This window comes from Pseudochaenichthys georgianus, chromosome 3 (genome assembly GCF_902827115.2).
Source record: "Pseudochaenichthys georgianus chromosome 3, fPseGeo1.2, whole genome shotgun sequence".
In the NCBI taxonomy this organism is placed as follows: Eukaryota; Metazoa; Chordata; class Actinopteri; order Perciformes; family Channichthyidae; genus Pseudochaenichthys; species Pseudochaenichthys georgianus.
Window position 1 is genome coordinate 44,771,339 of NC_047505.1, and position 27,082 is coordinate 44,798,420.

At 41.4% G+C, this 27,082-nt stretch overlaps 1 protein-coding gene across 1 annotated transcript; it reads right to left on the reverse strand.

The window, feature by feature from the left end:
* Window positions 1-483: 483 nt before the first annotated feature.
* LOC117440083 (alpha-protein kinase 3-like) lies at window positions 484-18,185 on the reverse strand. Its single transcript, XM_034076318.1, has 14 exons — window positions 18,057-18,185; window positions 17,626-17,848; window positions 10,024-10,145; window positions 9,641-9,758; window positions 8,013-9,285; window positions 4,081-6,127; window positions 3,782-3,929; window positions 3,538-3,665; window positions 3,401-3,436; window positions 3,032-3,306; window positions 2,749-2,837; window positions 2,421-2,638; window positions 1,886-1,934; window positions 484-1,791 (listed from the first exon to the last, which is right to left on the reverse strand). The coding sequence occupies exons 2-14, from the start codon at window positions 17,751-17,753 to the stop codon at window positions 1,476-1,478; spliced, it is 4,947 nt and encodes a 1,648-aa protein (XP_033932209.1). The 5' UTR covers window positions 17,754-17,848; window positions 18,057-18,185; the 3' UTR covers window positions 484-1,475.
* Window positions 18,186-27,082: the final 8,897 nt, after the last annotated feature.

Genomic DNA, 27,082 nt, shown 5'->3' on the forward strand with positions numbered 1-27,082 from the left:
AATGGCAAAAAGAAGGTTAAAACGTTTTTTAAACGTGACTATGTTCTTTTAGATATTCATCAAGTTGCTGCATTTATTTTGAATCTTTATTGTTCTAACTCCAAATTATTTGAAAACAAATTATTTCCAATGCTGGAAACCATGGGAACATTTAGCTGAAAATTAAGTGTTACTTTACTTAAATTGTATAAAGGAATCAGCCCCAATTATGCAATCCTTTGCATAGAAATGCTATAAATAACAAGTGAATGTCAGAAAGAAAAGAGTCCTCTCAGATAAGAGGAGTCACTGAGATAACACTGGGTTCTCTTTTTAGACGATATGATAATGAGTGACTGCTGATGTCAGATAGACTGAGTGGCTTTCATTACAGTGATTCAGTCCACTCTATAATATGCTAATATCTATTAAGAGTGACACTCAACATTTAAAAAGCACGTCATGCACTTTCAAAGCGTATTCAAACGTACAAGCCGTAATCTATCAAATTCAATCATTTTATTTTTTCACAAATGTTATTTTATTTTACAGCCTGTTGCATTCAAAGGTGCAGTTTCTAAAAATGCAGTGCAATGTAGAACAGCAAGAAAACAGGACAGGTTACAATATAAGACCACAGCACCATTTGCCACTGTACAACAATGTCATGTAAAGCTACATTTAGCTTGATACATTCCTGGGAAAAAATGAGGTTGTTTATTCCCAGCCTAAAATTGGTTGTACTGTGTATCTGTTCTAGTAACATGATAACTGCCCTACATTCTCACAACGGTGACTACAAAAGTGATTGTGCTTAATTAAACTTAAATACAAAAATACACATGTAATGCCACTTCAGTTCAACATGTTTTTCTTGCACATTTATTTAGTACAAACACAGTGACCTGAGATTGGGATTCACAATCTGTGACCTTCAATGGTACATGGATCGATGAATACAAACCCAGGAAAGCTACTTCTTGCTGCTGCTACACTGTGGATTGAGGCTCAATGTAAGATACACTAACAAACACCACAACACGTGAGGGCGTCAATCCACACCAAGTGATCAAGGCAAGGAATGGTGGCCGTTATGATTAAATATTTAAGTCATGCTATTTATTCATCTTTTCCTCATATCTGAAGGGTTTTTCTCAGCAGTTTGAGCGGCATTAACTCAGTCGGTAGGGACTTGGCTTCTGAAACTGGAGGGTCGAGTTTTCAAGTCCCGAAAAGGACCGAGTGGGGAGTGTGCATAGTACTCAGAGAGATGCCAGTTCATCAAGGTGCTCTTGAGCAAGACATTGGCAGCCAACATGAATCCCAGGGTGGTGTAGTAGTACCTACTGCTCCTTGTACTTCTACGGGGCTAGTGCAAAGACAAAATATCACTCTATGTGCAGTGTACATGTGCGTGACGGTAAAAAAAAACTTGAAATCCTCCATTTCCATAACAAATTCTGCGACTCATTCTGTCTAATTGAGAGATAATCACTCTATTCCACCTTAACAGCTATGGGCATGTCAGCAGCTTTTTGTTTCGTGGGGGTATTCCTTCCATCTTGCTCAGTTTTCCGGGGCAGTCTGGGGCTGCCAGCAGCTTTCCGGCCAGTCTGAGGGCTGTTGGAGCCACCAGCCATTTTACGCTGAAGTAACGGGCTCTTGGTGCCTTTGGGCTTGGTTGGCGTCAACAAAGAGTCCATGATCTTTAGTGACCTCAGGCTGAGCAGACCACAGAAATAGTTACACTGGTGCTGGGAGACAAACTGCTCAAAAACTTTGGGATTCCCTTCGACAGGCAGACCGTGATGCCTGCAGTGAGACACAACAGAGCCAAATGTTACAGTCGTGATCAGGATGAATGGAAATTACCTGTAAATGAGCATCAATCTGAGAAAACACAAACCCTGTTGATTTGATTGAAATTCCAACGTTGGTGATCTTGGTGTCAACACCTGCAAAACAACACTGTGCAATTACTTTATTTTTCTGTTGTTCAGGTGAAATATTCAAATGTGTCAGACATGAAGCATGAATTGTTACAGTATTACATGAGCACTGAAATGAGGTAGAAAGCTGTGTTCTCGTCTTATCATAAATATATTGCTGCATAACGAATCCTGTGTAATGGCATTAAATATTCTCATGCCTCTTTGAGAAGGTTACATCTTAAGATCAGTACAAACATCTTCAACCCCCATGCTTCCCCTTATTGCCAAAAATAGTTATGGTATGGTGATTAATCGTTTAATCAATTTTGACGCTTTGCATGTTCACTGCCTCTTCAGTTCAATATGCTGCTGATTTTAACTTGGTACATGTTTGTTGTGTGTTGGACCAGGAGGTACATAAAGAAGGTGTTATTGTCCAAAAGCACCTTTTTTTAAACGTAAGCAAAAATGGGAGAAACTTCACGTTTCCGTTAAATTCATGTGTCATACCTTCAATCCGAGAGATTAGCAGATTGCCGCTGGTCCACTGAAAGATCCAGTGCTGCAGGGCACAGCACTTCTGCCCCGCCTCAGAGCCAGACTTTGTGTCTAATCTGCCTGCATCATCCAGGACAGAGTATTTCTGATAGACTCCTGTCAGGTCAGCCTCCACTGTGGCATAAGGGACAGTGTTTGCTGGTCGGTACATCAGGTAGACTGGCAGCACCCTGTGGGAAAAAGATGTAATGGTTTTTAGAGCGGCTTAATGATCCCTGTATCGTGAATAAAACTCAAGAGGATGTTAATGTTTGATGGGGAGTAAACTGATTATACTCACTCAAGTAATGGCCCAAAGTTTTCTATCACTCTTGCCTCTGCCGAGAAGATTTTGCAGTATTCACGAACCAGGTTCTGAATTTTACACTCCTGTATGCCGAACATTGGAGAATAGCCAGTAAAGTAAGCTCAATGTACATCAGTATGTTTATTTAATCTATATTTGATCAGTGCCTATGTAATCCTATGTGGGTGGCAATTAATGACACGTGACTAACTGGATTAGTTAGTTAATCAAATGAAATATGTTAAAACATTTATTAAATCAAACCTTTTTTACATACCTGCTTGACGATGTCCAGGTTCCTGTCGATAAGGCAGCTTTCTGCCTTCCCTCCATAGGCGATAGGGTTGAGCCCTTTAATTATACATGTGTTTCCAGACTCGAACACAGGCTCCAGACCATAGATGACTTTTGCCCTCCAGACTTTATGAGAACAGCCTTTACCAATATGTGATTCCTGCATCATTATACGCCCAAAGAATTTGTTACCCCAGGCGCCAGAATCAGCTACACCCTTGCTGAATATCATGGGTGTCATTTCAATTTCTTCACCAACTGCATAGAGACAAATATAAGAATGTCAGTCAGAAAAGCATTTGGGCTCTGACCCAGGAAAGACATGATCCAAACATGAAAAATCTCATCTTACCACCAAGGTCCTCACGTAGGGACATTCCAGCCAAGACTACAACACAGTGAGAAAGGACACAGCATGAGATATGTTGAGTCCAAGAAATGCAAGGAAACATTTTCATTCTATGCCAAATATAAGCCAAAAGTACACACCGTCTGCACTAAGCAGAAAGTCTGTTGAGTCGGTCCCATACTCATTTGTGATTGTGCAACCGTAAACACCAGAGTCTATGCATGATGCCTGAACAATGGCAAGATTGACCTGGGTTTCATCCCCTGCACTGAGAAACAAACAAACACTGTTATTCTTGCTAAGACTTATCATTTAAATCAACACAAAACAGAATCATTGTAGGAAGTACTACATTTCTAAACATCTATTACAATGGAAACTTACTTTCTTTTAATCTGAGCAATCCCCTCCTCATTTTTGTACCATTTGATTGTAGAGTCACTAAGTATGTTGAAGAACTGGCACCACAGTTTCAAGTGTCCCGAGGCGTCTGCAAAGCTTTCACCTCTGATCTTACGAATAACTTGAGGAGCTGCAGGGAAAAGAGACACGACACAATCAAGCAAATCACCAAGTGTGATATGTGCAATGCATATTATATGGTATCCGTTGCCTATGTCTCAAACTGCCGGTGACAATGCACCTAAAACGATACTCAAATGTGTTAATGTTAGAAATGTTACCTTTGAATGGGTCATGCTTGTCCTTCTCTGCAGGTTTCCCATCAGTTTTCTGGGTGTGGATCTCCTCTTTAGGTGGCTGACTTGGTGCCAGCGTCTCAGACACCATCTTCCTCCTGCTCACGAGGGGAGAACGCTTCTCTGTTGGAGGCGTTTGCTCACCAGGTATCTGAAGTAGCGGTGACCGCCGTGACATGCTTGGAGACGTAGAGAGAGTCACAGGACTTACAGAAAGCCTGTTGCTCTCAGCAGGACCTTCCTTCTTCTGAGTTTGGATATCAACTGGTGCTGTGGCCTCTGAGGCCTCCTCAGATTTAGTCTTGGGTACAAGGATTTTGCGTCTGGCTCCAGAGGCCAGCTCTTGAGGAGTTGCAGAAGGAATGGGAGAAACACAGTCTCTTCTCTTTAATAATGGACTAGCCTGAGGAGTTAAACTGCCCAAGGAGTCAGTCCTTCGAACTTCTTTAACCATAGAGCTATCCTGCTGAATAATGTTAATATTATTCTCTTTTGTATCTGTGCCAAGTTCACTTTTAGTAGGAACCTTTTCCCTGTGCAAAGAACAGTTTGTTGTGTTGTGATCTTCTGTATCTAAAATCGTCTTTTTGGTTTGGCTGTCGGGTTTCGATTCTACTGTTAACTTCGGTATAACTCCCATGTCTTTGCCGTCAACAGGTTTACCTTTGGCATTCTCCAAAACTGTTATAATCGACTCTTGACTACTGGCCTTTATAGGTTTCACTGCAAGTGGAGTCCCAGTTTCTAAACCTACAGTACCGGATGGAAGTCTTTTGGTCGGTTCATCATTAGATGTCGAAAGAGGAAACTCGTGTTTGTAATTTTCACTCCCACAAACGGAAACAACTGGGCATTCTTTCAGAGGAACCAGAGTTGAAGCGGCAAGTTCCTGGCAAATGTCCATAACACTTTCATTATACTTGTTATCACTATGAAGTCCTGTAGTCTCTTTAGTGGTGCCAGTGTCTTCAGCAGAGATAGGTGGGGTTGAAAGAGGTTTCTGTAAAGCCTGAACAGGCGGGGAAAGTTCACCTTGATTTTCTTCATTTAGTAGATTATAAATCTCCGTAAGAGTTTCCTTTATTGTTCTAAGAGGTTTATCATCATGTGTCTCACTTTTCCTGTCAGACATTGACTTCTCTACTTCTGGTTTCCTGTCTTTCTCCTTTATTTCCTCACATTTTTCAGTCACCGCTGTAGCTGGACCTAGTAAAACGCTAGCATGGACTGGTATGGTGGTCACTGAATTTGCTAATGTGGCGTCAAGAGCTTTTAATTGTGATCTCAGAAGTTCAGCTACAGATATGATTTTTGTTACAGGTTCTTGAATTTCCTGTAAATCTTTCATTTGGAGTTCTGATATATTTGCTTTTCCTGGACTTTTTGTAAGGAGTTGGATCGCAGGCTCAATTATAAATGACTTCAAATTCTGTAATGCTGAACTAGTTTCCTCCGCCACTTTTAATAAATGTTCATTCTTCTCTGTTTCTTTATTAGATGCATCCCCAACACGGACATCAGAGTCTTTATCTGCTGCATCTTTGGGCTTTTCTGTTCCAGTGTGTTCAGTCATATGCAGAGTAGGCCTTTCAGTCTCCATCTCATCTATCTTCTCATTCGGGGCCATGCTGTCAGACTGTGCCAATAACTTACCTGCCTCGTTATGTTTTACCTTCTCATCAACTTGTATTTCTGTCCCTTCAACAGTTTTTATGGCTGTATCAGCTTGGCTTTGCTCGACGCTGGAAGAAACGTTACACCCTGAGGTGCTTTTCAAGGGTGACTTCTGTACGTCTGTAATAAGGACTGTATGGCTTTCATTTGATCCCCTGGAATGATCCCATGTGTCCTGTGTCATTTTGCCAATTGCTACTTGAACACCACAGTGCGCGGAAGGGGTCTGGATGTCATCTGTCGTGGTCTTTCTCTCTGATGGAGTCTTTTGTGGTCGAGGCATGTCCATCCTGTTATGTGGAAGCTCAAGGCTGACAGGTGCATCATTCCTGTTCCTCTTTGTATGGACCTGTTTAACCTTGAGGCAAAATAAAAGCAGAGATTTCCATGCTGTAAATACTTATTATTTTATCCCCGGCTATGCAGAACATGGATAAGCACATATAATGTTATAAACAGCAACAGCGTAACCAACACCATATAAAGAATGGAAAGGGAAGACCTTCGAGCAAAAATAAATGTAGAGACCTAAGTGATAAACAAAAGACATATACATCACCTGGTCTATTTGAAATGTTTACATCACTCTAAAGTTTAAGAAAATGGAATACCTTCCATGATAATGTTTGTAGCTTGTTAACAAATCTTGGGACATTACTTTCTTTAAATTCACATTTTAAATATGTTCACATATCAAAGGATCTTGACCCCAAATACATATACAGGCATTCACTAAAACCTGATTGAGAAAAACCGCGTAGTAGTGTGCTATATTTGGTATATAATGAAACATAAGCATGTTACACAGCTCTCTTCCATACACCAGAGCCATACAACCATGTTTGTGTAGCGTCATATCCTTATAAAGACTGCATTTAAATTGAAACTCTTTTTAAATTAGCACGGGATGTTCCCTGTGTCATATGTCAGTCCTTCATGGCTGAGATAAGCTACCGTATGATATAGCTCATGGGTCTCTTTTAGGCCCTTTGTTGATTTAAAAAGCAATTGAAAAAAAACTCAAAATATTTCTAACTAAAAAATGGTATGAGCTTTACAATGTCAATATAAAATTCATTAAAAATATCTGCATCTTTTGCTTTTTTCTGATTGTTTTCCTTCCCACGCTTCAGACTAATTCTGGCACTGTGACGCCTATTCACAAGGTTGCTATTTTATGTTTAAATGTGGCCAGAAAGGAATGTGAATAATTTTAAGAGGTGCTTCAGCTGTGCAGTGTTTTTTTCTCAGCTTGCAATGCCGTCAGTATTCAGCCAGCAGCTGGAGTCAGTACTATTGCATAAGCAATGGAACATAAAGATTTATGATTATAGCAAAACAAGTGTTGATCTGGGATGTTGCAAAATGACCCTCCATGAGATCATGGGCTGATAGAATAATAAATAACTTCATTTAGTCACATGCACTTGCATCATCAAGCAGGTCACCACAACACCTCCATTCAATTGCACTTCAAGCTGTTAGTTGTTGGACATTTGCGGAACAACACTTATTTAAAGATCAATGCTATTCTGATTCATATCTTTAAAAGTATTTTTTTTAATATTTAAGATTTGTTTTATGTACAGTAAGGCTTCAGCCAGCAGCTTCTAGCTTAGCCTAGCCTTAGCAGCTGCTGGCAAAATGCAATTTGATTCACATCATTTGTAATAAGGCACTGAATCTTGACAGAAGTGATCTCAGTTCAATTTCCATATAAGAAAAATCTATCAAAACCTCTAAAGCTCATAAACCACGGTAAAAAAGCAAAATGACCTTATGACACAGCCAGGCTAGATGTCTCCCCGTTTCTAGTAATTATGCTAAATTAAGCCCTCTTCTGCTAGCTGTACTCTAATGCTTTAGATTTAACGGACATACATTATTACATTTCATTTCATTGAGCTGACGCTTTTATCCAAAGTTCAAGTTATTAATCATCTCATCTTATTCAATGCAAGAAAGCAAATAACCATATTTCCCAAAATGTTAACATATTACTTAAGAAAAAATCTGCTTATCAATGTTCAAAATATATCCTATCCTAAGAAATGCTGCAACTGTCCAACCTTTCACTAACAATATCAATTGCAACACCATTACCTGTTGCAACTGTCAACATGTGCGTCATTTAATTCTTGTCACACAGCAGGGCATATTTGTAAAAGCTATAAATAGCTACTGATGAGGCCTGGGTTGGCAGCACAAAGCACTCATGAGCTCATGCGAAAAGCCTCACTCACCTCATTCAGCTGCGCTGGCTGAGATACAGACATCTTTTTCTGGCAGGGGCCTGTTTCCTTCAGAGACAACTTATCTCCAGCCTGTTCACATGGACGCTGAGGTGAAGCAGACGTACTTTCACACGGTGCGTTTATGGCCTCAATCTCTTTACGTGCTAAAGATCCAGCAATGGAAGTGTTTGACTTCTTGTCAACATCCATGACTGTTTGAGGTTCTATTTTAGACATATTCCCCTTAACTAAGTTTCTATGTTTCCGGGGAGGTGCTGTAGGACTTGACTGTCTCTGTTTTGAGGTGATGGGAGGAATTCGCTTTTGCATTTCCAATATTTTTTCTGGATTGTTGCGTCCAGCTTCCTTCTCAAGCTTTGCATCTTTTTTGCCTTTAGCTCCAGACACATTGTGACCTGTAGATGTAGGAGCAGCTGGAGGTACAGAGGCAGTAAGCTGTTCCTTCTTTAGAAGACACAGCTGTTCCTTCTTTGAAGGCACAGCTACCTCAACACGTACGCTTTTATTCTTTGAATGCCTGTCAGCAAGCAATACTTCCTCTGATTTCTGATGTCCCTGTGCCATCTTTCTAGGGACTGCATCCACAACTGATGAACTGACAATGTTTTCTACTTCCATGAACTCTTCTGAAATCCCCTTAAACTGCACTGACTCTGTGCAGGCCAGAACTACAGGGGTAATGTTCTCCTCCTTTGCGGTTCTCTCCTCAGGTGCCCGCTCTTCTTGTGCACTGTTGGACATTTTAATCTTCTTCCTGACAAAGGGAGTTTTTGTCTGCGGTGCAGTAAAACTCTTCGGGGCAAAGTCATAAATGTTTGCCCCACTCTTGTTACCGTTTTCACTGACGGTCTGTCCATTGGATACAGCAGACACTGTGCCATTAGTGATGGGGACTGATTTTTCCTCCATCTCCTTCACAGTTGCCTCATGTAACCTGGCCTCAGTCTGTTCAGTTAGAGCCTGTTTGCTCTCCTCATTGCCCTCATCCTCCAAGGAGCTTGGCGTGCTGAGAAAGGTGTCCATTATGGAGCGGCGCTTCCTCGCTGTACGGTCGGGACTGATGGTTCGAATCGGCTCCTGGTTTTCTTTACCTTCCACTTCCTTGCGTTTGTTGTCGGCCTTTTGCTTGACCTTGGCAAAGTAGCGCTGGTGGATCTTGTACTCGTTCATTTCGCCCACCTCCAGAACCCCAGAGCAGGACACAATGCCTTTAGTGTTGCTGGCTGAGGCCTGGTATATGGCTGCGTCCTCCACAGTGCAACTGTAAAGAAAAGCCAATTTAAGTTGCATTATATTGAGCAATTTGGTCCCTGCAAGAAAGCAAAGTAAACATTGCTGACGAGGTAAAACTGCAGTATTAGCCAAGCTCTTGTCAGGGGATAAGCTATTCATTAAAAGTCGTACTAAATTTAGGCAAGACTACTTCATCACAGAAAGATAAAGATAAAACACTATACAAACTTTTCTTTACAATGAGGGCTTTTTTTTAATATATAAGGATATATAGTTCACACAAATCTTAACAGCCACTGTGCAATGTTATACATTTCTTTATTTAAAGTTGGTTGAGGCTAATACAGTTTTGATATGAAATCAGTGTTTCCAAACATACATACTTGTAAATGTGTAGGGAATAGTTTTTTCCATTGCGGAATATTTCATATTTAGGAAGGCCACAGTATCTGTCTAACTGCACATCATCCTTATACCAAGTAATTTGAGGAGTAGGGTTTCCTGAAGAAAAAAAAGAAAAAGGAATTAAAACAAATTATTTCTTAACAATTTCTGTAAGAGCAAAAAATGTAGCGGATAGTTTCCATTGCTTTAAATGCAGATACATCGAGAAATAATATGTCTTGAAAATGTTTCAGGTGCTAAAGATGAATGACACAATGCATATAGAGGATTACAATATTGTTGTTGTATTATTGTTACATATTCTTAGATTATGAAGAGTCGTGTCACGTATTGCAAAGTGTAAGAGTGAGGCTGTGTTTACCTGTCACCACACAAGAGAACTTCACATTGCATTTCTCGGACACGGCTTTTGACTTGAGGGTCAATTCGAAGGAGGGCTGTGTTTCTTCAGTTAACTGTGCCATCATACTGCAGAGTGTGCTCCTGTGAAAGACAAAAGAGATGGTCAGTAAAGCTGTAAGTTTCTTTCATGTTAATATTATTACGTACATCTTTGATTATTGTTATGTGTTTTTTTTCTGTGTTCAGAATTAAGGGCAACAGTATTGGTTGGAGTGATTTATCCGGTTGTCTTAGTTCAACCCTAACAACCACTTCAGAAAAACATGCAGTATACTTCTGAAGTTTATTTAAGGACCAAATGAGTCAAACATTAAACAAATATATTTCAGAAACAAACATGCAACATAGTCACATCACCCACAGTCCAAAAAAAGGATGATAACAAATGTTTTGAGCCGCTTCACAAGAGAATTGACATTTTGGATTGGGAAAATGGTGGTTATAGCCTTGTGGAGCTAGTTTATTAGGACTGAACATAATTAAAAGAGAAGGAAACAGATTGTAAATTCTCATTGTATTTAAACGTCTGGAGATTTAAATCCCCACCTTGCTAATGGTAGTTTTATGTATCTAAATTAGGGCTGTCAGTCGATTCAAATAGTTAATCGCGATTAATCGCAAATTAATCGCACATTTTTTATCTGTTCTAAATGTACCTTAGAGGGATATTTTTCAAATTTGTAATACTCTTATCAACATATGAGTGGACAAATATGCTTTATATGTGTGTTTATTATCATTTGAACAATGACAAATATTCTCATGAATATTAAACACAACAACCTCTGAACATTACAAATATTCGCCTCAATTCAACCTGGAACCTCTCATACAATAATACAATACAGTGTGTGTGTGTGTGTGTGTGTGTGTGTGTGTGTGTGTGTGTGTGTGTGTGTGTGTGTGTGTGTGTGTGTGTGTGTGTGTGTGTGTGTGTGTGTGTGTGTGTGTGTGTGTGTGTGTGTGTGTGTGCGTGCGCGTGCGTGCGTGCGTGCGTGCGTGCGTGTGTGTGTGTGTGTGTGTGTGTGTGTGTGTGTGTGTGTGTGTGTGTGTGTGTGTGTGTGTGTGTGTGTGTGTGTGTCCATACGGCCTTCATCCCAGTGTCCAGAGAATCACATGAGGGAATAACGGACACATGAGGATCACATTGATTGCCACTGGAGTTCTTAGCAGTAATGCTGAGGATTAAGGCAGCTAATAAATGTTTCATTCAAAGCCAGATGGAGATCAAACGTGAGAAAGACGTGGAGAGAGACACTGGAGAGAGACACTGTGATGGATCGTTGGAGCTATGTGCAACTCAAGGCATATGCTCGAACGGGAGCTGCCTAGACGCTGCAATCATGTTGCGCGCACTATCCGTGCTTAGTGTGCTGACTTTTCGTACAATGTCCCACTGTCTGGCTACCTGCATAAAGTCAAGTGCTCGGCGAAATGTCGCTCCTGTTTTCATTGAAACAGCTCCTTATATCCGTTAGCGCAGCTAGCTAGCACCAGATGCTAACAACAGTGTTACAGCCGCTGTTACACCTTGTGCTGTGAACTCTGTCTTGTGTGTATTATGTGAATGAGGTGTGCAGTCCATCAGCTGTTATTGGCCGTCCCGACCTCGCAACATCCGCGGTGATTGGACGGACGTCATCCAATCCCCGCCCGCTTCTGCCACGTCATCCGGGGGAGGAGTACAAAGGCCGGGCACGGACTCATTCTGGAGGCTCTGTATTATGGGACAGACGCCTCAAGCCTCTCGCTATACTACCGCAATACTGTGTGATTCGTTAGACTGCCTAGCAGTGTGTTTAGTAGGGCTCTGTGTTAGTTACACTGAGTAGCAGTGTATTGTAGTAGCGTTGTGTTTAGCATTCTTGTGTATATTGCTTCGATCCAGGTGATTAGCACCTGTAGACCCGCACCAGCTGTGTTCTCCTACAGCCCCGGTTTTTGCTTATTGTTTTGTTTCCACTTTAGAAGTGAGATTTTCTTTCCTTCTGTATAGTAGGCTACTGGGCAACTTTCTTTTGGAGACCCGTTGTGTTAGATAGTAACCGCTTGACCCGTTGTTGGGCCAAGCTGTTTTGTGCATATCATTTTACTTACTTGCAGTTACAAATAAACCGCTGGTAACACATACCAATTATACTCTGGTCGTGTCGTTTCCCTTTTGTTCCCCCTAGCCAATTGGGAATGTAACACGTGGGGGCTCGTCCGGGACAACCTGGCACACATGACAGCAGCGGCAAAAGCTAGAGACGTCCTTCCCCGCTTCACAAGCTGTCATGAAGCATAAATATGACCGTGCTGCTGTCCCTAGGCACTTTGAAATAGGTGACAAGGTCCTCGCACTCTTGCCTATCCCCGGCGCTGCGCTGTCCGCCAAATTCCTCGGCCCGTACGAAATCTGAGATTGTCTCAGTTACACGGATTAAGTTATTGGTACTCCAGAGAGACGGCGTAAAACGCGCGTCTGTCATGTTAATATGTTAAAGCGCTACCATTCCCACCTCGCCGCTGATAGTCCGCCGGCCGGCTTGGCTAATCAAAGAGTAGCTGAGTCCGCGTTAATTGTTACAGATAGTTCCGGCCCATCTGATGACGGTTTGGTGATGCGTTCACATCACCAGCCGGGTGCTCGGTTATGTAAGTCGGAGATGGTAAAGACATTGCCAACTACGTTGGGTCATCTGCAGGAAGGGCAGCAGCATGACATAACGCAGTTGGTGGATCGTTTCCCGAGCCTTTTCCATAATGTGCCGACACAAACTAATGTGATAACGCATGACATCGATGTAAAAGGTGCGAGGCCGATTAAACGACATCCGTACCGTGCCAATCCGACCAAGCGCGCGCTTATGAAACAGGAGGCTGAATACCTTGTATCTAATGGCTTAGCTACACAGAGCTCTAGTCCATGGTGCTCTCCGTGTCTTGTAGAAGCTAAATCTGATGGATCTCCGCGCTTTATCACGGACTACCGTAAAGTGAATGCTGTTACGGTGACAGATTGCTACCCATTGCCGAGAATGGAGGATTGCATCGACAACTTAGGGTCTGCTAAATACGTCAGTAAATTGGATCTGCTTAAAGGTTACTGGCAGGTACCTTTAACGGACCGTGCCTCACAAATCTCCGCTTTCGCTACACCTGACTGTTTTCTGCAGTACACAGTCATGGCTTTCGGTAGGCTATGTGTAACACTCCTGCTACTTTCCAGAGATTGGTGACTACGGTCCTATCAGGAATAAGTAATTGCAACGCGTATTTGGATGATCTCATTGTGTACACGCCCACCTGGGAGATGCACATGAAGATCCTGGGGCAGGTATTCACCCGGCTCGCACAGGCGTCGCTTACGTTGAACTTGGCCAAATGTGAGTTTGGTAAAGCTACTGTCACATATTTAGGGAAGCAGGTTGGGCAAGGCCAAGTCCGACCAGTGGAAGCTAAGGTTACTGCGGTGGCTGAATGTGCGGTGCCCGTCACAGGAGTGACATCCGCCGTTTCCTCGGTATGGCAGGCTACTACCGCAGTTTCTGCCGCAACTTTTCCACTGTAGCCCAACCCCTAACTCATTTGATAAGTCCCAAGGTGGACTACGTTTGGACCCCTGAGTGCCAACATGCATTTGAGTGTGTAAAGACACTCTTGAGTCACGCTCCTGTGCTCGCTGCTCCCGATCTTGCTAAACCCTTCAAACTCGAGGTGGATGCCAGTGCAGTGGGGGCCGGTGCTGTTTTACTGCAGGAGGATGCGGATGGAGTTGATCATCCTGTGTGTTATTTCTCCCGTAAGTTCAACAAACATCAGGTTCGCTACTCTACCATTGAAAAGGAGACCCTTGCTTTGTTGTTAGCTCTCCAGCACTTTGAGGTTTATGTCGGGTCCAGTTCTTTGCCGGTCGCAGTGTTTACCGATCATAACCCCATTGTCTTTTTGTCCCGCATGTACAACCACAATCAGCGTCTCATGCGGTGGGCTTTGATCGTCCAGGACTACAACCTGCAAATCCGACATAAGAAAGGTTCAGAGAACATGTTTGCAGATGCCCTGTCCAGTGATGTGTTCGTCGTGTATTGTGTTTTGGTTCACAAAAACCCTGTGGGGTTTGTGTCTTAAGGGGGGGGGGGCGTTACAGCCGCTGTTACACCTTGTGCTGTGAACTCCGTCTTGTGTGTATATGTGAATGAGGTGTGCAGTCCATCAGCTGTTATTGGCCGTCCCGACCTCGCAACATCCGCGGTGATTGGACGGACGTCATCCAATCCCCGCCCGCTTCTGCCGCGTCATCCGGGGGAGGAGTACAAAGGCCGGGCACGGACTCATTCTGGAGGCTCTGTATTATGGGACAGACGCCTCAAGCCTCTCGCTATACTACCGCAATACTGTGTGATTCGTTAGACTGCCTAGCAGTGTGTTTAGTAGGGCTCTGTGTTAGTTACACTGAGTAGCAGTGTATTGTAGTAGCGTTGTGTTTAGCATTCTTGTGTATATTGCTTCGATCCAGGTGACTAGCACCTGTAGACCAGCATGTGTGTGTGTCGTACTTAGATCCAGGTGATTAGCACCTGTAGACCAGTACTTGTATATACCTTGCGTAGATCCAGGTGATTAGCACCTGTAGACCCGCACCAGCTGTGTTCTCCCACAGCCCCGGTTTTTGCTTATTGTTTTGTTTGCACTTTAGAAGTGAGATTTTCTTTCCTTCTGTATAGTACTGGGCAACTCTCTTTTGGAGACCCGTTGTGTTAGATAGTAACCGCTTGACCCGTTGTTGGGCCGAGCTGTTTTGTGCATATCATTTTACTTACTTGCAGTTACAAATAAACCGCTGGTAACACATACCAATTATACTCTGGTCGTGTCGTTTCCCTTTTGTTCCCCCTAGCCAATTGGGAACGTAACAAACAGCAATACACGTAAGGTATGCCTCGCTCGCTCGTGCCACACATACAAACATCCTCCCGGTCCTCCCGATGGCCAGTCGGTGCCTGCCGGTGAGCGTGGAAGTGTGGTCTGCCACAAGCGGGCAGCAGGAGCGGGGCTGTCAGCATCAGCTTGTAGAATGTATTCTAAACTTGATGCTCTCTGAAACTACGGGGCGGCCGAGGACAAAAAATACACATGTGTTAATCGCGTTAAAATAATTAGTGGCGTTAATTTTTGTTTGCGTTAACGCGTTATTAACGCGTTAACTTGACAGCCCTAATCTAAATAAGTGCTGAACAAAGTGTAATGTATGCCTCAAATCACATCCTTAACAAAAACTTAGGGTGCGTTCACACCTGCCTTATATAGTCCGGTTGAATCGAACCCTGGTGCGTTTAGCCGCTTGGTACGGTTCATTTGGGTCGGTGTGAACGCAGTCCGAGACCTCTGAAGTGAACTAAACAACCGGACTCTGGTCCGCTAAAATAGGTGGTCTCGGAGCGCTTGCTTGCGAACTCTGGAGCGGTTCATCGCTGGTGTGAACGCAGTCCGCACCAAAACATAGGAAGCACAGTATTTACGTGTCACAAGAACGCAGATATCTTCAAAAATCTTTAGCGAAAGAGTCTTTCAAGACATCCGCGGTTGTTTAGTTAAAGAGTAAAGCAGAATGAAGTGTTGAACAGTGACGTGTAAAGTAAAAATTCTCCGTCAGCTACATAAAAGTAAGAACACCTGTCGTCGGTGAAACTCCCTCCTCTGCAGACTGCAGAACGTCTCTCATGGATAAGCATGAAAAGAACACCGACAGGCTGATCAGGAGCCCGACGCGAAGCGGAGGGATCTAGATCGGCATGAAGGTGTTCTTTTCCTCATAATGACCGCGCTGCTGCACATTATCCCGCTTATTACATGGCCACATTCTCAACAAAGTAACGACATGACTCCCAATATTAATTGAAATGCTTTTGTGGATTTAGAAAATGATTTTATTGATTTAAAAAATAGTTGTATTTACATTTACATGCATCCGCTAAGAAAAATAGTCCGGCAGGAACTGCTTCGATAGCGTTTTTGAGGAGCTTCAATCACGCTTCAATCACGATTTTTTCAAATCTGTAATCATACAGATTTGAAAAAATCGTGATTGAAGCGTGATTGAAGCGTAATCATACAGATTTGAAAAAATCGTTGCTTGCTTTAAAAGTAGCACAATTCATTATGTCAAACCTTGGGAAGTATCTAGATATCCCTGCCCTAATGCCAAAGTAACTGGCAACTGAATATGTCTCGCCGTCTGATGTCTATGTCTGGACCGCTGCGTAAAAAGGAGGGTTTCTGCCCGTTACTGCACCGCTGTTTTCTTGTCGCTCTTGTCTTGTCAGTTAGTTTCAGCCAAACTGTATACAGTCAACAAAGCCATGTAATAATGTTTTTTAACGAACGTTGTCTGATTATATAATCATATGTCTGTTGATCTCCAGACTAACAGCAGCATGAGAATAACCTGCCGAAAGTGCCGATGCTCCATGGCGGAGGCTCCGCTAGAAATTGCCGGGATTTGCGTTTGTACCCCCTTAATGTCTGACCAATGGTTGAACAGCATTTCCGAGCACATGACTTGTGTTTAAAGTTTATAGTCCGTTTGAGTTTTGCCCGTGTGAACGCAAACTGAACCTTCTGAAAAATGAAACAATGTAACAAACTGTGGTCTGGTGCGCACCAGAGAGCGGACTATTAGGTGTGAACACACCCTTAGATTCCTATATCCTACACATTTTTTTAAGCAGGTCACATAAAAGGCATATCTTACACAGATCACATAAAAAGGAAATTAACAAGGGAAAACATTTATTGTGACCTCTGCAAAGATGCGTGGTGTGTCCTTAAAGAAGTCTACTAATATGATATTAATCATAAAAATTAAACACATCACCATAAATAGAATGGTTCAAGAATACTAAGCCATGTGGATGTGTGAGAAATGTCAAAAAAACACATAATAATTGTAATTAATGTTGGCTTACATGCCTATTATAAGAGCTGTATCGTGCTGCTTGTGTACAGGACGTGCAGTTGATCCATGTCTGATGTTGACATCCATTTCCTTGTTGGGTCATTGCACGGTTACTGTTACACACTTCACTGCAGATTCTTGTGATTAAGCAAACAAAACAAGACAGTAATCCTAAATACTGCAACACTTAAAGAACAGTATAAACCCCTTTTTGTATTGACTATTGTTACTTTGGAAGGATTACTGTAAGGGCTGCCATGTGACAGTGGCTAGAAGGAAAACTATTATTATTCTTAACTCAAAATATTGTTTATATAACATATTTCTATGACCTGAGGTACCATTAAAAAGGTAAACATGAAGGTTACCACATCTTGTTCCATGAACTAATCTTTCCATGTAGAAGCTGCTGTTAGTGTACTGCTTGATGTGAAATGGGGCACGTGATGCATAACTCAGATGCTGTTCTTAATCAACAGTTTATTTAAACTCCAGTGACCCATGGCAACAAACAAAATAATAATATGGCACACAGGTCCATGTCAAGTCTTGAAGTAGGAGAAACATGGTGCCTGTGGTGGTTTCGACAGGTAGCACTCTGGGTTAGTGTTGAGTCTGTACCTGTTCTCCGGCCTGACGTTAGAGATGTAGCTGCAGCCGTTAGGCCGGCTGTTCGCTCTCATATCCTCCCCACTGCTGGATCCTCCACTGCCAAAAGAGGCGCGTGCTGTTGTCCTCCGTGAGCCCATTTTCCACCAGATAAAGAAATACTCAAGGGGGGGAAAAGTTCTCCAAGAGAAAAAAAGTTAGGCTTGTTCCTTATTTATTGGCTTTCCACAGAGATCTGAAAGAGAACAAATAGTACATGAAGACTTTAACTTGACATACAACAAACAGAAAGTTATGTTAAATAAATTAGAATTAGTTTCAGAATAAAGAATGTTTTATAGTTTGAGGATGAAAACACAAACATCAGCAAGTAATGCTCTCTCTTTTGTACATGCTGTCCTATACAGTATTTACATACAGTCAGTTTTGTTCAGTAAACTCACCATTCACAAGTTTCTCTCCCTCCTTTGACAGATACCCCACAGCTCTGACTTAAGGCGCTGCAATTTCCAATCAAACATGAGCATGCGTAGGCTGCTAGACTATTTATAGTCGGCCTGCAAATAGGCACAAGAGCACATCAGCCTTTCCAAAACTTTTTCTAAGGACCGTTTCATAAAAGAGCAAACAATGTGCCAGCACAAAACAATAAAATAAAATAACATGTAAAGGTCTGTAAGAGGAAAATTATTTTTAATGAAGGAAAAAACTTCAAAAAATGTCACAAGGTCATCCAAGGTTTGGTAGTTCCCCGGATAGGAGGAGAGGATTTAAAAACAGGGTGAAGGAGTTTTTCTTTTCAAAGGATCACATGCCTTCAGAGAATAGAGGGTCCACTTGTTTTGTCAGTGGCTTTCTGCTCTTCTCCCTCAACGTTAAGCTTTGTTAACTGGCTGTAGAAAAACTAATCTATGTGTTTTTCATAAAGGAAAACATTGCCTTCACTTTTAAGTCCCTTCATATGAGCAGTGCATAAAACTATGGAGTGACTTTTACTTCTATTTGCACCTTTCTTTCCCCTTTGTTCTTTAGCATTATGTCATTTTCAAACAGATAGAGGATGTTAAAAGTGCGTTTGCATAATAAAATATGAGATGGTAAAGCCCACCAAGCTCTCTGGCATGCATTGTCCACTGAGCGACAATTGCATTAGATCCCCAGAGGAAAAGCAGTAGGAATAGAACAGCCTTATATAGGCAGATCCCACTGACTGCCAAAGAGCTATGGGTTCTTATCTTAACACACACACACACACACACACACACACACACACACACACACACACACACACACACACACACACACACACACACACACACACACTTGCACATACAGTGTTTCACAGACACATTCACGTAATAATGATTAGCAATTTAATTAGCTAAAAAAAAAAATCTTGTCCAAGAAATCAAAATTCTGTGAAAAGTCAAATAAGACCTAAAATCCTCAGAATTCACATTTATTATCACCTTTTTTCATGCATGGTAAACAAACTGCAAACACTCCTCTTTGAACTGATAGTAAATTACTAGCATAAATTAGGACTTCCTGAGTGTGTTTCCCCTAAATCGTTCAGCGATATCAAGTTACACACACTCCTCATGTTACACATGCCGATGTGACTTCTGTTTAGCTATTTAGATGTTTTGTTCCATCCATCGCGATCCTCAGAAGCTCCCCACTCTTTCCACTTTTCTTGCCAGGAGGGGACAAACTCAACTTTACGACCAAGATTAAATGAAGAATTTTATTTCAAAACAAGAGAATATTTATATCCTCTAATGACATTGGTGTGGGCGTAGCCCAGTGGCGTAGCCACCATAGGGCCAGGGTGGGCCCAGGCCCACCCAGTTTACTCATTGGCCCACCCTGAGAAAGCTTCGGTGTAATTAATTTAAAAAAAAAACATTTTTATTTATTTAATTTTTTTATTATTTTATTATTATTATAAAAAAATGTATTCACCCATTGAGAATATCCAAGAATTCAAAGTGAAATTCAAGTGAACAAATATCGAGTTTAATTAAAGTTGTAACTCATTTACGGTAAAAACTGATTGTTGGTTCCGGCGCGCGCCATAATAACGTGAGAGAGGCAGAGAGCTGCCTGCAAAATAAATGATGGCTCAAAGTTCACTAATGAACTTTGGTTTTTAAAAAAAAGCCAGACTCCAAGAAGAGCCCCCACTGCCCTCATCAGCGATCTATACGATCATTTTCTGATAACGATGAAATAGCCCCGCCTCCCTCTCCCCACGTCTCCCTCTCCCCACCTTCTCTCAGAAGAAACATTTTTTTAACGGAAACCGCACGGTTCCCTCGTCCCTTGGAAGAGGCGGAGAGGTGGGTGTTTTTCATCTGCTGGTGGACAGTCCGGAGAGATATACACAGGGTTCTATATTTTGTTATTCTTAATGCTTGTCATTCACACGTTGAGAAAAGACGGACTCCACCGCCCGGACCTAACGGAGCCGCAGTGGGCTAGCTCCGGGACGCCGGCTGGAGCTAGCTCCCTGCTGCTCCGTTAGCTCCGGCGGCCACCACTGGGATAATTGGGTCCCTTATTAACATTTGCTCCCGTTTAGCATTATGGGCGTCATAGGCATAGCCATAGACTATAAAAGTCTTACCCAAGGCTGAATCATAAACTAAAATGTATATGTATGCATAAAGGGTTACATCCTTAGCTGGCTAATAAGTAACAAGCTAAGCTACCAAGCACACAAACACCTGCGAACGGGTTAACATGTATAATATTATCATTTTAGACTTCTTGGAAGTTCTGTTAGTACATTCAAGCGCACAGCACGACATTTTAATTGTCTGGTATTTGTATCAATATTCCCTAAAAGGCACAATCTCCACGAACACGGCTAAAACTAAAGGGTCAAGTACAGTACTATGACTAACTAACGTTGTAGCCTCTATGGTTGTAGCCTAGCAGAGTGGACAAGTTGCTGTTAGCTGACAGTGAGGCATGTACATGTCCATCAAAGTGACCACGCCCTAATTTATGCAAACACTTTAAGACCTAATATAAATAAAAGGGTCGTATTAGAAAACAATTCACTCACAGATTCATAATCATGAAGGTGGAATCTAACTATATCGATAATAATATTTATTGCATCCATGGGTAGAAACATGTTTTTTTCTGCTGTAAAGTTGGGCATTTTAACATGGGGGTCTATGGAAATTGCTCCTTTCTGCAGCCAGTCCCTAGCGGCCCATGTATGAACTGCAGTGTGTGGCACTTCCGTATTGGCTTCCCGGCTGTTCCCCAGAGTTTGGCGCTTGGTTGTAACGGAATACATGTAACGGCGTTACGTAATCAGAATACAAAAATCAAGTGTATTCAGCTGGCGTTACATTTGAAAAACGAGTAATCTGATTACAGTTAAAACCTGAAGTGAATACATTTTGGAATACTTATTGGAATTATTGGTGGAAAAGTTTCCTCACAAAATGTAATATTCATTACCGGCAGAACTGTGTGCACACTGCACGGTGCTGCAGCATGTCTGTGAGCGAGAGAGATGCAGGGTGTCTGTGAGGCCCCGCCTCCGGACGCAGATGAGAGAGAGAGAATCTCTTTTAAAATATATTGAAAGTTAGAAACGAGGAGATAGTTAGATAAAATGTGCAAGATAACGTTTATGTAGCATTTCTTTATTGTCGAAATGATGACATTTATAACAGGATAAAATCAAAGTGAATGGCCTGCTGCTGCTGAATGCATGGGGCAAGTGACTGGAAAAAGTTTTAAAAGTGATTACATCGTTTCAGATAATAATAATAAATAATAATGATAATTCATTCTATTTAGGGGCGCCTTTCAAAGCACCCAAGGACACCTTACAATTCATAACATATTCTAAGGAAAGGTTTTAAGACAGTACAAAGAATGCAGTCCGGGTGATGTTTTTTATGTGTGGTGCAGATGAGAGAGCTGTCCAGAATGACACCAAGATGTTGTGTTTGTGCTCGTGATAAGCCATTAAAACAGTCAAATACGTGTCTCCTGTTCACCAAAACATACCCATCTGTTATGGAAAAATAAAGTATTCCAAAAGTATTCTAAAAGTAATCTGCCACCGGTTCTGATGCGCAGAAGAAAAATCTGGCCCACCCTATTTTTTACAGGCCCACCCTAAAGTACATTTCTGCCTACGCTACTGGCTTAGCCTAATGTTTATGTTGAAGAATATTTCTTTGCAACCTGGAGAACTTATACAAGTTTTAAAAGAGAACATTTCTTACCAAATAGGCCTGATTTATAAATGAGGGACCTTTAAATCCCAAACATGGACACACAGTAGGGCATTTAAATGGATGGATTCCTTGACATGATCTCATAAACACACACCCACACACATGCCAAGTGCAGTGATAGACGTGCGTGTGTGCGTGTGTGTGTGCGTGTGTGTGTGTGTGTGTGTGTGTGTGTGTGTGTGTGTGTGTGTGTGTGTGTGTGTGTGTGTGTGTGTGTGTGTGTGTGTGTGTGTGTGTGTGTGTGTGTGTGTGTGTGTGTGTGTGTGTGTGTGTGTGTGTGTGTGTGTGTGTGTGTGTGTGTGTGTGTGTGTGTGTGTGTGTGTGTGTGTGTGTGTGGAACACAGTTGCCTCAGCAGGGTCAGGGATGTGTACAGAAAGATCAAGGCACAGCAGGGTGTGGAAACACGACACAGGGCGGTTCTGTCATGTGACTATACGTCAGTGAATCCTCCTTAAGCATGTGGCTCTCCCGCGGAGGGGTTTCCTAATGCTGAGCCATATTTCGGAGATTACAGAACATTTGCAATTACGTTGGCAGCATCTCAATAAACAACTAAAACAAGAAAATTAAAATTAAATATTCCTCAATTGTTTCCATTAGGACACATACTGGAAATACAAATAGCCAAGAAAATGTTTTCTATCAGCTGTGACCATTTCAAATCAAAGTCTCTTTAAATAGGCCCGTTGGGACTCGTTGCCCCCTCCACTCCACTCAGGCGCCTTATCTTAGTCCTTTTCCCTAGGTCCCCTCCCAAGAATCAAGGCTGCTTTTTAGGACATTCTGTAACTCATAGAGTCACTCATTTAAATAGACATTTATTTTTTGTTGGGTTTCACTGTTTGTGATTGACTTATGTGCCAGTTGAAGAACAAACCTCTTATGAGCTTTATTATTGTCACTTGGTCACTTTAAGATGTTATTGTAAGATGCAGTTGATGTCTATGTTGAGCAAAGAGACATTTCAACTTTATGCAAACATAATGCACAATAAAGTAATCTGAATTGATAGACAAAATATGGCTTTTCCATAAAGTTTTGTTTTCCACAAATGTTTGCCAACCACGTAATTTCATGCTCCCTTTTCCTAAAATAAATAATTATGTCAATGATTCAACGATTCATGTCCAAATCTGAATTCGCCCGGGGCCTTTGGGCGGCAAGATTTCAACAGTGGGTTGCCCATTGCCTCATGCCTAGCTATGTATAGAGCCTTTTAAACTCCTGTTGTGGCTTAGTCTGGCAGATTTACAGATGATGCTCACTGAGATCACTACCTCTGGCTTTGTTGATACCATTATCTGTCTTTTGCCAAAATAATTGTTCACTGCCAGAAATTGAAGGGTGTCACTGGTGGGCAAATGTAAATTGTTATAATCAGTCATTAGAGCCTGAGTGGTAATGGATAAGCCCAGTCCTACCGGACTGTTGTTGAGGAAGTGTGAAGAGAGGTGTGTGTGTGTGTGTGTGTGTGTGTGTGTGTGTGTGTGTGTGTGTGTGTGTGTGTGTGTGTGTGTGTGTGTGTGTGTGTGTGTGTGTGTGTGTGTGTGTGTGTGTGTGTGTGTGTGTGTGTGTGTGTGTGTGTGTGTGTGTGTGTGTGTGTGTGTGTGTGTGTGTGTGTGTGTGTGTGTGTGTGTGTGTGTGTGTGTGTGCGTGCGTGCGTGCGTGTGTGTGTGTGTGTGTCGGAGAGGAGATAGGGACAGACCAGAAGGTATGAAGCAGTTTGGACAACTGTCAGCGCTTCACTGCGGCATTTATTTATCAGCTCCATAGAAGTCTAATAAATAGTGTCCTTTCAGCATGTGCTCATGAACCTTCACTCACAACATCCTCTTGTCCCTCTCACTATCTCCATTTATAATGTCATTCTCCTGCTAAATTAGAAACATGTGTTTTTTCATAAATCAGGCTGATTCAGAGAACACCTGCGTTCAGCCTCCATCAAAAATCACTATGCCCTTGACTCACGCACAATGTCAGCCAAAATGAATGTCAACGTAGTTCAATGTTTCTGTGCAATTAAACAGTAGCATAATTGTTGTCACGATGAGGCGCTGAATGTAACTCATCACCAGGTAAAGTGGCCTCAAAACAGTCGTGTTTCCACTGATGAGCTTTTTCAGGGCTGACATTCAAGCATAAAATCTAATTGGAAATTATGGACATGTCCACTAGTGTCTGGGTAGTTTTAAACCAACCTGATCTCACCAGAATGCGTGACTCCACCACGACTCCTTAACACCACAATGCGTGGTGGAGTCACGAACTTTGTTACATTTGCGTGTCGGCACCACGCAAACAACCCCAATGTAAAGTGAATGAGGCTCCTTTGTCGTGGTGCACACACGCATTTCTACAACGTCCCGCAGTGAGCTTTTATTCTATACAACGTTTTTTAAATCTACTTTATAGCGTGTAGTAACTCACGGGAGGCTTCTTTTATTTTATTTGTATTCATAATTATTTTTATTTTTCGTCAGAATGTAAAAATTACATTAGTTACGAATTTGTGTTCTCAAAAAACAGTGCATTGTGTGTAATGCAACTGTGATTTTTATTAAATTAGTTTGTTTTTAAGGAAGGCCAGAGCTTCAGCTGTGTCAAATAGATTGTTCCCTTTAGTTAACGTTATTTAAAAGATAATTATCATGTCTTGTATTACGAGCGTCCATTCCCATTGGATAACGGAGAATTTTACACCCGGAAGTAAGTAGCCTATTCTCCTTACCGTCGATTGATTTTACAGTGATATCTGCACTACTCATCGACTAAAAAACACCAAATTGTCCTTGTTAATTACACAACATTGATTGGTTTGAATTGTGTGCAATGCTTTTGTATTTTCCCCCTTCGATTCGGAGAAACAAATATTTTTTCGGAGTTTTTGGACGGCAGAAGACACTACACTACCCAGAATCCTCAGCTATCGTTTGGGACTACACCATGAACCCCGTGATCAGCCCTCAAGCTCTTTGATTGGTTGACCTCCAACTGCATTCCATATAAAAAAAAACGTTTCGTAAAAGAGAAAATCATACTTTATTCAGCAGTGCTTGCTTTACTCTTTGATAGTCATCACATGAATGCATTGTAATAAATGGTTTGGCTGCATTAAATATTACACATCTGTCTTAGTTCTTTATTTATCTACAGAGATCGGGCATCAGCATAGACTGGAAACTATTCTTTTACCGTTCTGTTTTAATTTCACAATAAAGTTAGTAGTAATATTTTGTTTTGATATTATTGTTTTTTATTAACTACTAGACGACTGGGTCATGTTAAGACCATCTTTTTTTGGTTGCTATGGGTTTTTTCCATCGCTTTTGTGTTACAAATATCAAAACAATAACAACATAATATTCGTCGAAAACTAAACGGGAAACAGCAGTATATTTTATTTTGTTAACACTGTAAACTTGACAGCCTTTTAACCTATGCTTTTAACCCAAACCACCTACTGGTTAAAGCACGTTATTACACGTTTAGAGTAATTGCAATGCAGGAAGATTGTGTTGCTTTTAATGACTGTTTAAAATGCCTTTTTCTTAATGTCTTTCATTTTTGTAACGCACTTTTGAATGTGTTATATTTTATGAAAACATTCAAATATTAAGAGTACATACAAAATAGTGGGAAAGTAGAAGGTCAATTATATAAATATAGAATAGAAAATATCAAGAAGATACTCAAATGATATCTAGAGTAAAACAGTTTAGTGCCTGATAGGAGGATGTGCTAACTAATAAGGCTTTATTTAAAGAAATGTGCAGAATACGACAGTGTAATGGTGGAAGTATACACACATTGATAGATGTCTTGTAATGCACTGTTGATGAACCTGTGACCTAAGTTTGTCATTCATTGCATAACTACGCTATTGTGTATATGATATGTCAATAAACCTTAGAAAATCTTGAAATCTTGAAAGGGATGTGCAAAATAGCAATTATATACAGTCTTTAATGAACTATTAGAGAATAACGAGTAATGAATATGCTTTAAACGGATCTGCAGATAAATATTTAGTCTTCTCAAGCACCAACTATCAAATATCTCTCCTGATTGTTGGCACTTGACAATCACCTTCACTGAATTTCATTCAGGTGTAACTAAAGTCTGATTTAAGGCTTGTTTATATTTCACATCATTAATCCAAATCTGTAAAGTAACTAATATAAATGTAGTGGAGTAAAAATACCAGGTTAACCTTAAAGAAAGCCCTCAGGATTATAAAAGACCACTATCACCCCAGCCACAAACGGTTCTGTCTGCTGCAGTCTGGCAGGCGGTACCACAGCATTCGGACTAAAACCACCAGACACAGAGACAGCTTCATCCCACAGGCCAGAAGACTATTAAACACCTGCACTTAGAAATAACATTCATCTGGCTGCTACTTAGAAATTATTTATCTAATATATCATATTCCAATCACTTGTATATAGACTCTTATTGCACTATTTCACTATTTTCTCTGTGTATCTGTTTTATTGCGTAGCACTGTTGGAGGAGCCTGTGACCTAAGGGGGGGAGGGGGGTAGGACACGTTCGATTCCTGTTTTGAATAGTGTGCCGTCGATGGGTTTCATTGCATTTCAAAGTCCTTTTGGACGCTCTGTGTGTAAACGTCGCGCATCCAATCACAGAGGTTGAGGACTGATCACGGGGTTTGTCAAGCTAAGCACATGGTGTAGTTCCAAACGATAGCTGAGGAATCTGGGTAGTGTAGTGTCTTCGGCTATCCTAAAACGCCGAAAAAATATGTGTTTCTCCGAATCGAAGGGGGAAAATACAAAAGCATTGCACACAATTCAAACCAATCAATGTTGTGTAATTAACAAGGACAATTTGGTGTTTTTTAGTCGATGAGTAGTGCAGATATCACTGTAAAATCAATCGACAGTAAGGAGAATAGGCTACTTACTTCCGGGTGTAAAATTCTCCGTTATCCAATGGGAATGGACGCTCGTAATACAATACAGAGGACATGATCATTATCTTTTAAATAACGTTAACTGAAGGGAACAATCTATTTGACACAGCTGAAGCTCTGGCCTTCCTTAAAAACTAACTAATTTAATAAAAATCACAGTTGCATTACACACAATGCACTGTTTTTTGAGAACACAAATTCGTAACTAATGTAATTTTACATTCTGACGAAAAATAAAAATTATTATGAATACAAATAAAA

What these genes read in the sequence shown, in the direction of transcription:
- LOC117440083 (XM_034076318.1), bottom strand. Translation starts at nt 17,753, where the DNA reads ATGGGCTCACGGAGGACAACAGCACGCGCCTCTTTTGGCAGTGGAGGA. An exon ending in GTTCTCTTGTGTGGTGACAG is followed by an intron (nt 9,759 to 10,023) that starts GTAAACACAGCC and finishes TTTTTTCTTCAG; the next exon opens with GAAACCCTACTCCTCAAATT. An exon ending in TATTCCCTACACATTTACAA is followed by an intron (nt 9,286 to 9,640) that starts GTATGTATGTTT and finishes TTTTCTTTACAG; the next exon opens with TTGCACTGTGGAGGACGCAG.